Here is a 14,683-nt window from a genome sequence, read left to right as displayed (position 1 = left end):
TTCCTTTGAACTGGAGCTAAGTGTATTCATTATTGGGTGGCAACTTCTAGAACTTTCCCAAACAGTTTGAGCCCGTTTTGCCTGTATCTTCAAATCACTTGATCCTAACTTTTGAATTGAGTGAAACAAGAGTTCTGCTGCCCAGCTTTTTGGCACCTTCAAACATCCTCAGCAAAACCACTACAAAATGGAGGTGACCCACCTAACAGACTCTCAAGGGAGGTTAATGAGGTTTTTTTGTCCTTCCTGATCAGTATTAAAAGTCATGCTCCATGCCTACCAGTGCCCCATCTGATTCCTCCTCCCACAGCAGCATCTGGATCCAAGGAATCGGAGGATATTCCTAGCCACACCAAGTTTCCTAGAAGAGCTCTTGGGTTTGCCATTTAAAAGTTTCAGTCAGCACTTGGGAGTTAGAAGCAAGTGAATCTCTTGAGTTTAAGGCCAACTTGGTCTACAAAGCAAGTTTCAGGACAACCAGAATTACACAGAAACCCTATTTCAAAACCAAAACAATTAGCAACTTTACCTACCTACCTATCTGACCTGGGTTTGCCTATTAGGCTTCAGCATGACGACTAGAGCCTTGAGTGGAGATCGCTGGTCATTAGGTCCCTGACTTTGTTTTGAGAGAGTCTCACTATGTAACCTTCACTAGTTATCTCTGTACTGGCTATGTAAACAACAAACTACTGAGTCTGAGACTAAAGCTTTTTTTTTTTTTTTTGAGACAGGGTCTCTACATAGCTCTGGCTGTCCTAGAAATTTCTATGGAGCCCAGACTGTTATCAAATTCAAAGATCCGCCTGTCTCTGCCTTCTAAATGCTAGGTTTAAAGACCTGCGCCACTACACCCGGCTTGAAGCTTTTTTTTTTTTTTTTGATTAGGCAATTTGTAAAAGACAAGGGAACATGACAGGATTTCTCTAATTCACACTTGGGGGATCACACTGGGCAAGTTACTGTGTCAGGCGCGCTGGAGGAAGAAAAGTTGCGCATTAAGTTCCAGCTCCAGTGAGGCTTACGTTCCAATTTTCTATTTCGTCATAATCCATTGCAGAATCGAGAAAAGTGGGAGGGCATATAGGTCGGCGGCTGGTAAGGAACTGAGCTGCGACTTACACGCTGCCGGGATCCCACCGGCGGGGACTGTGAGCCGTTACTCCCATTCAGAGACCAGCTCTCCATTCTGTGTAGCCCTCGTCCCTGCGTCTGAGTTCAGTGTTAAAGCAGACCACTCAGCTCCGGCGCGACGCTCGGTGCTACCGAACCAGCGGAGAAGTAGGAAGGCGGGGCCAGCCTACAAGCCATCGCGCCCCGAGCTCCGGCCGTGGGCGGGCCTCGGAGGGCCTGGCCACGCCTCTCAGCGGCCGCCCTGCTTCTGCGCAGGCTCAGAGAGCGCGTTCCCGCCCCGCGGCACCGCCCACATCCTGGGGACGTCGGCGGCGCGCGACGTGCTTCGCCGGATAAATGCGGTGGCGCCGGTCGTAGGAGAGCTTCTGTCCTGAGCGCCAAGGCGTCCAGGCGTTTGGTGGCGTCAGGTTCTGCGCCTGAGCCCGCCCCTGTACCTGCCTGTGCCATGGCGGACGAAGGGAAGTCATACAACGGTCAGTGCGGGGCCTCGGGCCGGGAGACTACGCGGTGGGTCGGGGTGGGCGGCCTAGGCCTCAGCCCGGGGGCGGGAGGCCGCGAGGAGCCCTACGTCCGTAGGTAGCTGTGGCCTCGCGGGCAGGGGGCGCGGGGCGCCGCGGGACCCGGGGACTCTAGAGTCGCCCGGATTCTGGCGTTGGAGGACCTGTGGCTCAAGGGTGGGGTGACAAGATTCCTTTCAACTTTGACGGTGGTTGATGCCTGTCAGTTCAGTTTGGCGGCTGGACTCTTCCTTTAAATTGTGAGTCAGTAGTCACTTGGTCGTGGGCTACCCTGGTTCCCTATGGTTTTTTTTTTTTTTTTTTTTTTTTTTGGTTGGTTGGTTTTTTTTGTTTTTTTTAAATACGATCAGCCTGTCTGTACAGCTTGCTTCTTATTGTTTACCCGTTTTCTAGTCCAAACACCTACCCTGACTTGTTAACTCATTGTGGTGGTTAGGATAGTATGACAGCTGAGGTTTGAATCTGGAGTTGGCTGTGCTAACCCCGAGCCAGTTAAACTTTCAGGCCTTGTTTTCCACCTCTTTCATGTGGGTACCTGTCTCCCAAGTGTGTGTGTTCGTGCGTGTGTGTGAATGAGATCATTTTCTATCGGGTGCCTCAAACACAGTGACTGGAGTGAATATTTTTCAGTGAACTGTAGTGGCACTGTCTCTTAATGTATTTCTTTTTACTAGGGTTACTTGCTGAGGATCATTGTTTAGAGGATGCTAGATATTAGGTAGATTTCTTTAAAAGTTGTGAACCTTTTTTGTTTTTGTGTGGTACTGATGAATCCATGCCTGAAAAAAATCTTTACCCAGCGAATCTTTATTTTAATTCAGGTATAATTAATTCATCTCTTTCCTCCAGCCACTTCCATGTCACCCCTCTTGCCAAATTCATGCAACCTGCTGAGTCCATTTAGTGTTAGGTGTATGTATTTGTAAAGTTTACCATTTGGGATTAGATAACCATTTAGGGAGTTCATCCTTAAGGAAGGCTAATTCTCCCTTATAGGGTCAGCCTTAGCATCACAGTTTTCCTGTGTCAGCTTTCCAAGTTCGGTTTTCTAAGCGGGCATGCCTGCCTCACAAACCTTTACTTTTTTATTTTATTTTATTTTGGTTCTTGGTTGAACTCAAAGCCTGGCAAAAGGTGAATAAATAGAACCCAAGTGTAGTAGTATATTGTTTAAGGTAAGAGGATCAGAGGTTCAAGATCATCCTCCAGTAAACCCCAGGCCTTCTATTCTCTCACAGAGAGCTATAGTCCCATCCCTTGTCATTTTTTTGAGATGGCTCACCTAGTTGCCCAGACTGGCTTGAAGTTTCAAATTCTTCTTCAGCCCCTGTCTGGGTGATCTTTGTGTGTGTGAAGGATAGACCAGCACTTTATTACCTGGGCTGTATCCTCAGCCCTCCTTTTGTTTTGTCTACATATATGCAGGTCATACACTAAGAGAGAGAGGCAGGGTCTCAATCCCAGTCTGGCCTTGACCTCTGTGTGGTTCTGATCCTCTTTTTCTTAAACAGTGTACTACTATACTTGGTTTTATTTATTTTTATTTGTGTACTTATTATTTTATTGAAACAGTGTCTCAATGTGTAGTTCTGACTGTTCTAGAACTCACTGAGTAGACCAGGCTGGCCTTCAAAAGTTAAAAATTCTGTCTGCCACTATCTGGAATTAAAGTTGTAGGCCACAGTGTTTGGCATCTTTCCCTTTTTTAAGGCATAGTCTTAGCTGATCTGGAACTTGGAGTCCTCCTGCTTCAAACACTGGTTACATTGGAGAACATTTTGGGACCCTAATATGAAACCTGCACCAGACCCTGAATCTAGAAGTCCCTTGAGGTGTAGTCTGTTTTGCTGAAAGAAACTAGCATTTATTTCCCAAATTGAGAGTAAAGGAAATGGTAGTTGTTTTTAGGAGACTTTATATACATCATATTTGTAAGAATTTCTTACTTTTCAAGAAAGAATCTCATGTAGCCCAGGATGGCGTTGAACTCTTGTGTAATTAAATCTCCACTTCCCACTTGATAGGATTGCAGGTGTTGGCCATAACATCTGGCTCTGTGACCATCAATTGTACATACAAACAAAAGAAATTGCAAGTGGCAGATTTTAGGTGGTTTTCAGGAGTCTGGTTAGATTTTGGAGTTGTTCACACTTCCACATTTCATTTTTCTCTATAGGAACTAGTTTCTGGGTGTTTTTCTTTTTTCTTTTTTTAAAAAATTCTATATTTTTGGCAATTTTATACATATATACAATGTATTGTGATTTATTCACCTTTCATTACTTTTTTTAAAAATTACTTATTTGTTTATTTAATTAATTTATTTAATGTATAAGTGCTCTGCTGCATGTATACCTGCATGCTAGAAGGGAGCATCAGATTCCTTTATAGTCATGAACCACTATGGGTGCTGTGAATTGAACTCAGGACCTCTGTAAGAGCAGCCAGTGCTATAAACCATTGAGTCATCTCTCCAGCCTTACTCTTTTTAAGTTTTTTTGGTTTTGTTTTTTTTCCTGAGTCTGAGTATTTTACATATACATATGTGTGTGTGTGTGTGTGTGTGTGTGTGTGTGTATCGTGTGTATGTCTGGTGTCTGCAGAGGCTGGAAGAAGGCATTGGATTCCCTGGGATTAACTACAAAGGCTACTTCCATACAGACAGCAGACATCAACGTCAGGAACAAATTATTGGAAAACCCAGGAATGTTGAAAAATAAAAGGGTCAAATATATATTAATGGAGACCCATTGCTTAAGAGCACTTTGCAGAATACCAGCTTTGATTCCCAGCATCTACACTACAGTGCACAGCTGTTAGCTACTGTGTGGATGCTGGAAGCCAATTCTGGGTCCTCTAAAAGAGCAACAACTAATCATTGAGGGATCTCTCCAGCCTCTAACCTAATAAGTTTAGTTAAGGTTGCTCATATGAACTTGTGGGGAGACTCTTTCCTTCTGCCTTTTAAACTTTTGTTTTAAGACAAGATCTCATTTAGCCTGGGTTGATCTTAAGTTCAGGGTGTAGCTGTAAATGACCTTGAAATCCTGATTCTCCTGCTATCCACCAGCTGCTGGTATTAAAACCATGGACTACTACACTAAAATGAAAAATGCTCTTTTTGTTACTTGTCTGATTATTTTGAGGAGATGCTGGGGATAATAGCCAGGTCATTGATGGTGCTAGGCAAGCATTCTACTACTGAACTATGGTTTTTCTTTTATGTATATAAGTGTTTGGCTCCAGTCAGGATGTATTGTATAAGAAAAGAATAAATAAAAAGAAAAAAGTAATTTTGCAGGGGGTGGTGGCTTATTCCTTTAATTCTAGCACCTGGGGAGGCAGAGGCATGTAGATCTCTGAATTAGAGGCCAACTTGGTCTATAGTTAGTTCTTGGATAACCAGAGCTACACAGAGAAACCCTGTGATGGTGGTGTGTGGTAAGTTATTTCTCCAGTGCCCTTAGGTACATTCTTGACCCTTTTATTTTCTAACATCCCTATAGTTTTCCAGTAACTTGTTCATAATGTTGATGTCCTAGAAAAAATTCTTTGCTCTGGCTAGGGCATGGGCATCTCTGTGGAGGAATCCTTTAGTTATATCTGTTTTTTCCAAGAGTACAGAGTGCTGGTGGTCACACCAAAGTAACTAAGACCTTACTATGCACTTACTAATTTCTGTGTCTGTTTCTAACTCCAGAGCATGATGACCGTGTTAGTTTCCCTCCAAGAAGAAAGAAAGGCCGTGGGCCTTTCCGATGGAAGGGTAGTGAGGGGAATTGTAGGTCTGGAAGAGGAGGTTCTGGTATACGGTCTTCCCGATTTGAGGAAGATGATGGAGATGTGGCAATGAATGATCCCCAGGATGGCCCCCGAGTAAGATAGTAAGTGACTAATTGGTCTGCTTTGAATAGTGACCCACTGAATTATGTAGCCCTGTAATTTATTGTCTTTGTCATGTCTCATCTCACCTTGTAAAGTGATATTTGACAGAACCAATTTAGTAGCTATAGTTTCACTATCAGGATAGTTTCATTTTTCTAGTGTTTATAGAAATGTAATTCTGCTTCCCAACAGCAATCCCTATACCAACCGACCTAACCGTCGGGGAGATACTTGGCATGATCGAGATCGAATTCATATTACTGTACGGAGAGACAGAGCTCCTCCAGAGAGAGGAGGAGCTGGTACCAGTCAAGATGGGACCACTAAGAACTGGTTCAAGATTACAGTGAGTACTTGGAAGAGTGGGTGATTCAGGAAACAGGACTGGATTCAGTGAAAGTGTTTTGACACCTGCCTCTAACCCCTTAAATCCATTTTCTCTAATGTTTACTCAACAGTGAAGTATCATAACTAGTCTATTTTTTCCTCAAATAGAACATCTAAGAACAGAGATAAGGAAGAGAGTTCAGGAGGATAGGCAAGGTGACATGTGGAAGGGGAGAATCTGAGTGTGGTCAAGATGTAGAATAACATTTTAAGCTAAAAGTGACTATAGGAGGCAGAGGAGTGTCTGGGGGCCAAGTAAGGCACACATAATACCTTAGGATTTTTAGAAAGAATGCATTTATTATGTGGCCATGTTGTCTGAGCTATCTTGCTGGAAGTAATAAGTATATGGAAAGGAGTTTGAGGAATCTTTATATCTCAAGTGGAATCCATACATCTGTTCCCTTCTTTAGGAGAAAAAAAACAGCTATTTTAGGATAGAAGGGCTCTAATCAGCCTTGTGCATGTAAGCATGCTTCCTATCTCTTGAGAAGTCAAGCATGCTAAGTGCCTTCTATCAGCCTCATGCATGCCATGTTAGCATGCTTTCTGACAAAGCGCTAGACATATTTTCAATCTTGGCAGAAAATACAAAAGGAGAACTGAAATATGCTGGCTTGGTTTCATGTGTACCCTTCTTACTCGCTTCCAGATTCCTTATGGCAGAAAATACGACAAAATGTGGCTTCTGAATATGATTCAGAGCAAGTGCAGTGTGCCCTTCAACCCCATTGAGGTAAGACAAATTTAAACTTGAAAGACTATGTATGGAACGGCCTGTGGACTCAATCTAACGCTTTGTTTTCCTTCTTCCAGTTTCACTATGAAAGTACGCGGGCCCAGTTTTTTGTGGAAGATGCCAGTACCGCTTCTGCATTAAAGGCTGTCAACCATAAGATTCAGGATCGAGAAAACAGAAGGGTATGTGAACAAAGGGCCTGCATGGTACAGTTGTGCTGATGCACTAAAAGGGACTAGGTCTTAGTGCTGGTGATTAGGCCTCCCTCAAGTGTACTCTTGCCTTTGTGCCTTGTCTTTAGATATCTATCATCATCAACTCTTCTGCTCCACCCCACACTGTACAGAATGAACTGAAGCCTGAACAAGTAGAACAGCTCAAGGTAAGGCTGGCTTAAGTGACATGGTCCAGCAGACTTTAAATCTCCATCAGTGACCACTAAACCCTTTGTTTTCCTTCCTCTAGTTGATCATGAGCAAACGATATGATGGCTCCCAACAAGCACTTGACCTCAAGGGCCTCCGCTCAGACCCAGGTATGGCTGACAGGAATGATCCTTACTAAATGTAGAGGGAGAACAATTGGCCTTTATAACACTGGTGTGGGCAAAACCCTCTCAGATTTCCTTTTCTTTCTGTTTGCTAAAGATTTGGTGGCCCAGAACATCGATGTTGTTCTAAACCGCAGAAGCTGTATGGCAGCCGCCCTGAGGATCATTGAAGAAAACATTCCTGAGGTGAGAAAAGTTTCTCTTTTTTTTGCATTAGAAAGCAGAGTGAGATGGGTAGGATAGGATGAAGAACATATTTACCTCATGGTACTACATCTGAACTTCTTTGTTCTCTTCACAGCTATTGTCTTTGAACTTGAGCAACAACAGGCTGTACAGGCTGGATGATATGTCCAGCATTGTGCAGAAGGCACCAAACCTAAAGACCCTAAATCTCTCTGGAAACAAAGTAAGACTGATATCTAGTGGTGCTTTTGTTTTTAATAGTTACTGGTTATGAATGGGTGGAGGTTAGACCACATTGGGAGTTGGTTCTTTTCTTCCTTCCACAGTGGAAGTTCAAGTTCTTGGACTAGAACTTGGGTTGTGGTTACAAGGCAAGAGCTTCTTTCCACTGAGCCATCACATTGACCCCTGGCTGTATCTCTGGTGGCAGAGGGCGAAAAGAGTTTGGGTAGCCATGGTGGGAAGCAAGAAAGAAAACTTAGGCAGTATTTGGAAGTGTGGGGTCTAGCTGCTATCCTTATGCTATCCTCAGTAAGGTCTGTTTCCTCCCTTTACTCTTTCCTCGTTCTTCACAGTTGAAGTCTGAGTGGGAATTAGACAAGATAAAAGGGCTGAAGCTGGAAGAGCTGTGGCTTGACAGAAACCCCATGTGTGACACCTTCCGAGACCAGTCCACCTATATCAGGTCAGTTGTAGCCTCTGTCTCCCCTCCTGGGGACATTCACCCCCTGGGAGGCTGAGCTAATGCACCCTGACCAGTGCCCGTCTACAGGAGAACATGCAGCCCTGAGCTGGAACCACCTGTCCTTTGGGAGGAGGATCACGTACTCCTTTCTGCCTGTGTCTCCTAGCTTTGTCCCAGATCTCCTCTCCTGTCTTCTCACCTAACTACTGTTCTCTGGTATTCTGGCCTTTCTCCTTTCTTCTTGAATACAGCCTTTTCTAGAATCTCCCTACCTGTTATCCCAGGAAGGACAGCTCTCCTTTTTTGTTCTGATGTGGAGGTGTCTTATATGTTCTACCTATGTGTGTGTCTTCAGCCAAAAGCCTGGTGTGCTCAGGCTGAGAAAGCCCTCTCTACTGGGACTACCTACTGAGATGGACTTTCCTTCCTTTGTCCTTCGATGGTCCCTCTTGGCATTGTATTAAGAGGGACTCTCCTTTCATGATCCACTTAGCCAAGGCTGTGGCCTGGTCCTTCCTGCCTATGACGAGGTTGATGCCTCTTGGAGGCTGGTACCATGCCAGTGGTCTCTCTTGTCCAGTGCTGTGAACTGGGCCCTTCCTGGAGAAGAAACCTGGGTTCCCTAAGATGTGACCAAAGCTGGGACCCCGCCAGCAGGCGAGGGGATCCCAAGGCAAGTGCTGGGCGTGGAGGCCACAGGGGCATCTGCTACCAAGGAGACAGAGAAATGACCCTGTGAGGGGCATGGCCCCTCCCTCACTCTCACACCTCACATCACCCTGCTTGGCCCCGGAGGATGGCTGGTTAGCCAGAGACGGGTAAGATTCCTCAGGGAAGGAACAACCTAAGACAGGCACAGTCGCAGAGGGGCCATCAGGAGAGAACTTGGGGGCCAACTGAGGTGGGGCACAGACCCTCACCCCCCCAACTCGGCAGAGGCCTGAACCCTCGTGTCTTCTGAGGGAGGTCTCCTGACCCCATGGCTGCTTTACCTCCCACGCCCAGCTCAGACCGGGACCCAGGGAGCAGACAGAGACCTGGCCCACAGCAACTCAAACCATTATATATAGAATTTATTCTCCATATCTACCTTGGGACCACAGGAAAGGGGCAGCTGAAGGAAAAGGCTGTTATCAGGAGGTCTTTCTTTCTGCCTTTCTTTTCTGAATGACTGCCTTCAGATCTGTCCCTGTTGCTCTGCTTCCTCTTTGTCTCTCCATCTCTCTTTTGTCCCTGCTCTACTTTTCTCCATTTCTCTTCTCTTTTCCCTTGGTCTCTTTTCTTTCTTTCTTTCTTTCTTTCTTTCTTGAGCCCTGTCTTGTTCATTTCCTTGCCCCAACATCCTGTGCCATACTTGTGGTGTGTTCTGGTCTTGGCGAAGGCCAGACCTGGCAGAACTGGTGGATACCTGGTGAGGCAGCGGAGCCCCTGGGCTCCCACCCCATTCCCTCCTCCCGGGGCTGCACAGGTGAGTAGGTGGAAGGTAAGGGGGGCAAGGTGGGGAAGGCAGCCCTAGGCTTAAAGCCTGGGCTGAGAGTGTCCTCTTGTGGCACTTGGGATCAGGCAGAGAGACAACAGAACCAGCCTTCAAGGCAATTCAGAAGGGGGTGCCCTGGTGAGGAGGGGAATGGGGGTTCTTGTCCCCAAGTTTAAGCTGGGGGAGGACTGGGTGATGAGCAGGATGGGATGGGCTGTTCCTCGGGTTTTTGGTGTATTTGCTCCTAGAGCAGCCCAGGAGGCATGATGGCTCTGAAGCGTCACTCACTTCTGTCCTGTTCTTGACAGCGCCATTCGCGAACGATTTCCCAAGTTATTACGCCTGGTAAGTCTGACAGTTTGTTCTCAATAACAAGGACAACCAAGGTCTTGACTGTGTTTTGTAATCACCAATGTGGGTGTGTAGATTTCTTTGAGAATCTGCTAACAATGGTGATCATCATTCTGGAAATGCCAATGGACAAAGTTTATATAGGATCTCTGTACACTCTCTGTGCCTTTTAGCTTTTCTGTATGCTCACAAATCTAGTCTTTCTTCTGTTTCTCATGTTACATTCACTTCTTTTCGCAGGATGGCCATGAGCTACCCCCTCCAATATCCTTTGATGTCGAAGCTCCTACTATGTTACCACCCTGCAAGGTCAGAATTAGGGTTAGAATTAGAGCTGTGAAGGTCAGAAATGGGGTTAGAATTAGAACTGTGAATGAAAAGCATACTGGTCCTGTGATCCTAATGTCTTGCTTGATTTCAGGGAAGCTATTTTGGAACAGAAAACCTAAAGAGTCTGGTCCTGCACTTCTTGCAGCAGTGAGTATCCCAGGAGCCCTTAGTGCTGGGGATAATGACTGGCCTTTACATTCTTACTGCTGTGTCATTTTGCTTCCAGACACAGAATTGAGATTCTTCTTTAACTTTTCTTACAGGTACTATACAATTTATGACTCAGGAGACCGCCAGGGTCTCCTGGATGCCTACCATGATGGCGCCTGTTGCTCACTAAGCATTCCTTCCAACTCTCAGAACCCTGTCCGGTAAGTGTCACATGTCAGAACCTATCCAGAACCAAAGGAGTCTTTGGGAGATACAAGTCACTATTCTGACCACCACCATTGTTCCCTCTTACTGTCTAGAAACAGCTTAGCTGAATACTGCAAAGACAGCAGAAATGTGAAGAAGGTTAAAGAGCCCAGTAAGTATATTGTGTGAGCAATCAAAATGAGAAACAATCAGCAGAGCTAGCCAGTGTAGATATGCCCTGACCTTGGTTTCTCTTCCTTCTGCTGCTTGCAGCCCTGCGGTTCCGGCTGTTAAAGCATACACGTCTTAATGTCGTTGCCTTCCTCAATGAGTTACCCAAAACTCAACATGACATTAACTCCTTTGTGGTGGATATAAGTGCCCAAACAGTAAGTACATATTTTCTCCTAACAGAAGCCCAGAAGTGGGGTTGCTAATGAGTTCAGCATTCACTGGGCAAAGGAGGCTCAGACTCTGGTTGGAAACCTTCATTGCTTCTGGTGCTTTTTTTCTCTTTCAGAGCACATTGTTGTGTTTTTCTGTCAATGGAGTCTTCAAGGAAGGTAAGAATTTTTAGTTCTGAACCTTTCTCGGTATCTTTTTTAATTTTAAAGATTCATTTATGTATATGAGTACACTGTAGCTGTCTTTAGACACACCAGAAGAAAGCATCAGATCCTATTACAGATGGTTGTGAGCCACCATGTGGTTGCTAGAATAGCAGTCAGTGCTCTTAACTGCTGAGCCATCTGTCCAGCCTCTCTCAGTATCTTTAGTTTCCCAGCTATCTTCTCATCCCTTTTCTTCTCCAACTCCTTCCTATTTTGCCCAGTCCATCTTGGTTTGGCCTTAAAACTCTTCCACATGTCTTACCTGCAGTATGACAAAAACCTGCAGACCAGAACAGTATAAATTGTAAGAGTCAGGCAGGTCTCCATTTTCATCCCTGTGTTAATTCTGTGGGTCTGGGAAAGTTGAATCTTGCATTCTCGTTTTCTGTTTTTTTTTTTTTTTTTTTTTTTAAAGATTTATTTATTTATTATATTTAAGCGCACTGTAGCTGCCTTCAGATACACCAGAAGATGGCATCAGATCCCATAACAGATGGTTGTAAGCCACCATGTGGTTGCTGGGAATTGAACTCACAACTCCTGGAAGAGCAGTCAGTGCTCTTAACCCCTGAGCCATCTCTCCAGCCCCCTCGTTTTCTGTTTTGTTGGATGATTTCATAATACTCTTGCACAGTGGTACTTGAGGAAGTGAAAAGACTTCAGACACTTTGCCAGGCTAGGCTAACACTTTCTAAGCTATTTTACTTCCTAGAGCACACAGCAAGTTCTGTTACTATTCTTCCTAATCTGTTCCTTTGTTCCTCTTATGAGGAATCCTACCTCTGTTCCCTTATGACCAAATAACCATCCTTACCTGGCCAAGTTAGGGGTCTTTGTATTAAATACCATGATGTGAGTGATAATTGTAAAGATGAAGCTTGAGCGACTCTAAGTCACCATTGCTGCTCATTCTCATTGCAGTGGATGGGAAGTCTCGAGATTCTTTGCGTGCTTTCACAAGAACATTCATTGCTGTTCCTGCCAGCAATTCAGGGTGAGTACTCAGCTTATCAATTTGAGTTATATTTTCAGTCCCAGGATAGCAGTATGATAGTTGGAAGGTAGAGATATTCCTCAGGTAGTTTTTAGAATTGTAGAAAATTAATAGAAGTTTATGAAGTGACTAACAACTATCAGTATGTTAGGGAGTGAATGTATAAGTCTAGTGTGTTTGGAATATAATTCTCCTAAACACCTAGTCTATGAATGAATGAATGAATAAATAAATAAATAAATAAATAAATAAATAAATGATAAAAGGTAACATGGAAGGAGCATGTGGATATTAACCAGATCTGAGAACAAAGACAATGTAGAAAGATGAGGTTATTTGTCCATTTATTTAAGATGTTTTTTGTCCCCAAGGTTATGTATCGTAAATGATGAATTATTTGTGCGGAATGCCAGCCCAGAAGAAATCCAAAGAGCCTTCGCCATGCCTGCACCCACACCTTCCTCCAGCCCAGTACCCACGCTTTCCCCAGAACAGCAGGAAATGTTGCAAGCATTTTCTACTCAGTCTGGCATGAACCTCGAGTGGTCTCAGAAGTGAGTGTTGAACATGCATAAGACCAAGGGAAAACAGATAGCCTGACAGTGAATTATAGTGCTTTAATAAAAAGATACCTACTAAAAATTCTGCATAAATTATTTTTAAAAATTTAAAGCATAAATGAAGAAATAGTCTCTGTCCTCCAAGCTACCTACGGTTACCCTCTTCCCCAAACAGAATTACAGATTAAACCTAGATTGCACATATACTACAGTCACTCTATCACTGAGACCTTTACAGGTGGTTAAAACAACCTGAAACAGGGTCCCACTTCGTACTTGTTTGGCCTTGAACTCACAGAGCTCTGCCTGCCTCTTGCTCCACATGATTAAAAGCATGAGGCATTAGACCTGGCCAACAATTTTTTTGTTGTTGTTTGGTTTGGTTTATTTACTTTTGTTATATATAAGTACACTGTAGCTGTCTTCAGACACATCAGAAGAGGACACCAGATCTCATTACAGATGGTTGTGATCCACCATGTGGTTGCTGGGAATTGAACTCAGGACCTGTGGAAGAGCAGTTCTCTTAACTGCTGAGCCATCTCTCCAGCCCTTTATTTTTTATTTTTTGTCCTTCATTTTGGACAGGGTCTTAACTAAGCATTCCAAGGGAGCTAGGACTATAGGTACATATTTAGTTTCAAAGTCTTTTAATATATGGTTCCGCAACTTTTGTTTTGAGATAGGATCTCAGTATGTGCCTTGGATGCTTGGAAGTCACTGTGTATGTAGCCCAGGTCTGCCTCAGATTCACAGAGGTCCCCGCCTGCTTCAGAATGATAGGATTAAGGCCTGAATTGTCTTGCCTTGCTGGAACTTAGTTTTTAAATCGTGCAAATCCTTCCCTACCAATGTAAAACTACAGTGGTCATTTTTGGTAGACATTTGATTGCTTTATGTTTCATTTGTACAAGTGGTACACTTGGGGCTGGAGAGATGGCTCAGCAATTAAGAGCACTGGTCACTCTTCCAAAAGCCTTGAGTTCAATTCCCAGCAACCACATGGTGGCTCACAACCATCTGGAATGGGACACAACACACTCTTCTAGTGTGTGTCCGAAGACAGCTGCAGTGTATTCATATAAATTAAAAAAAAAAAAGTGGTGCACTTGTTAAACTTAGGGAAAAACATTGGTGCCTTTTCCATGAGTTGGATTCTGGAGTGGCATTTAGTAATCAGAGTGACTGGCTGCATTTTAGTTCTCATGTGGCTTTCTATTTTAATCATACGCCAGGTGCCTTCAAGACAATAACTGGGACTACACCAGATCTGCTCAGGCCTTCACTCTTCTCAAGGTAAAGTATGGGAATTTTGTGGCTAAAACCGAATCTCTGAGCCTTTAAAAAGGGTCAGATGAAGGCTTCGTGGTGATGGTTGCTTTTAATCTAGCATTTGGGAGGTAGAGGGAGGCAGAGCTCTTGAGTTCGAGGCTAGTGTGGACTACAGAGACAGTACCTGGACAGCCAGCGGGTCACAGGAGCTGAGCAGAGCAGAGAGAGTGGGAGAGAGGTCACCTGTCTCTACTTTATCTTTCTGCAGGCCAAGGGAGGGATTCCAGAAGTAGCGTTTATGAAATGATCACAAGAAAAGTTCCCTTGTAAATAGCCCTTGGATAATATTGTCTGGCTGTCATCTGCCGTCTCCTGTCCAGCCCGAGGCCACCCTGTAACTGTGACTGAGGAGGAAGGGCTGCTTCATCCTCCTCACCTACCTTCTGGAAGACTTACAGAAGACTTCCGGAAGATTGAGCCTCATGGTGCCAGGAAGCCAAAGCTTACTTTGTAGAGCTGACACTAAACTACCCGAAGGACTTAGGTGCTCTGTGTACTTAACCCCAGGATTTCCTTTACTTTTTAAGATAAAGAGTGATATTGTAGTTTGTGTCCCATTACTGGCTTGTTTCCCTCAATGCAGGAGG

General features: G+C 44.4%; 1 protein-coding gene across 1 annotated transcript; it reads left to right on the top strand.

Moving 5' to 3' along the window:
• The first annotated feature begins 1,476 nt into the window (after positions 1-1,476).
• NXF1 (nuclear RNA export factor 1) lies at positions 1,477-14,621 on the top strand. Its single transcript, XM_080913241.1, has 21 exons — positions 1,477-1,607; positions 5,353-5,536; positions 5,730-5,883; positions 6,577-6,660; positions 6,741-6,845; positions 6,965-7,045; positions 7,129-7,198; positions 7,311-7,399; positions 7,515-7,622; positions 7,975-8,084; positions 9,870-9,906; positions 10,153-10,221; positions 10,334-10,389; positions 10,506-10,613; positions 10,713-10,771; positions 10,873-10,988; positions 11,120-11,162; positions 12,132-12,204; positions 12,576-12,758; positions 14,000-14,060; positions 14,305-14,621. The coding sequence occupies exons 1-21, from the start codon at positions 1,580-1,582 to the stop codon at positions 14,341-14,343; spliced, it is 1,857 nt and encodes a 618-aa protein (XP_080769367.1). The 5' UTR covers positions 1,477-1,579; the 3' UTR covers positions 14,344-14,621.
• The last annotated feature ends 62 nt before the right edge of the window (positions 14,622-14,683 follow it).

The sequence above is a fragment of the Micromys minutus genome (genome assembly GCF_963924665.1).
Source record: "Micromys minutus genome assembly, chromosome: 2".
Classification (NCBI taxonomy): Eukaryota; Metazoa; Chordata; class Mammalia; order Rodentia; family Muridae; genus Micromys; species Micromys minutus.
Note: the sequence above shows the minus strand (reverse complement) of the source record. Positions and strands in the feature narration are given on the sequence as shown.

Bases quoted from the DNA above. Each gene is read 5' to 3' on its own strand.
- NXF1 (XM_080913241.1), top strand. From the start codon at position 1,580: ATGGCGGACGAAGGGAAGTCATACAACG. The intron at 7,046-7,128 runs GTAAGGCTGGCT...TCCTTCCTCTAG, and splicing joins AACAAGTAGAACAGCTCAAG to TTGATCATGAGCAAACGATA. The intron at 12,205-12,575 runs GTGAGTACTCAG...TTTGTCCCCAAG, and splicing joins GTTCCTGCCAGCAATTCAGG to GTTATGTATCGTAAATGATG.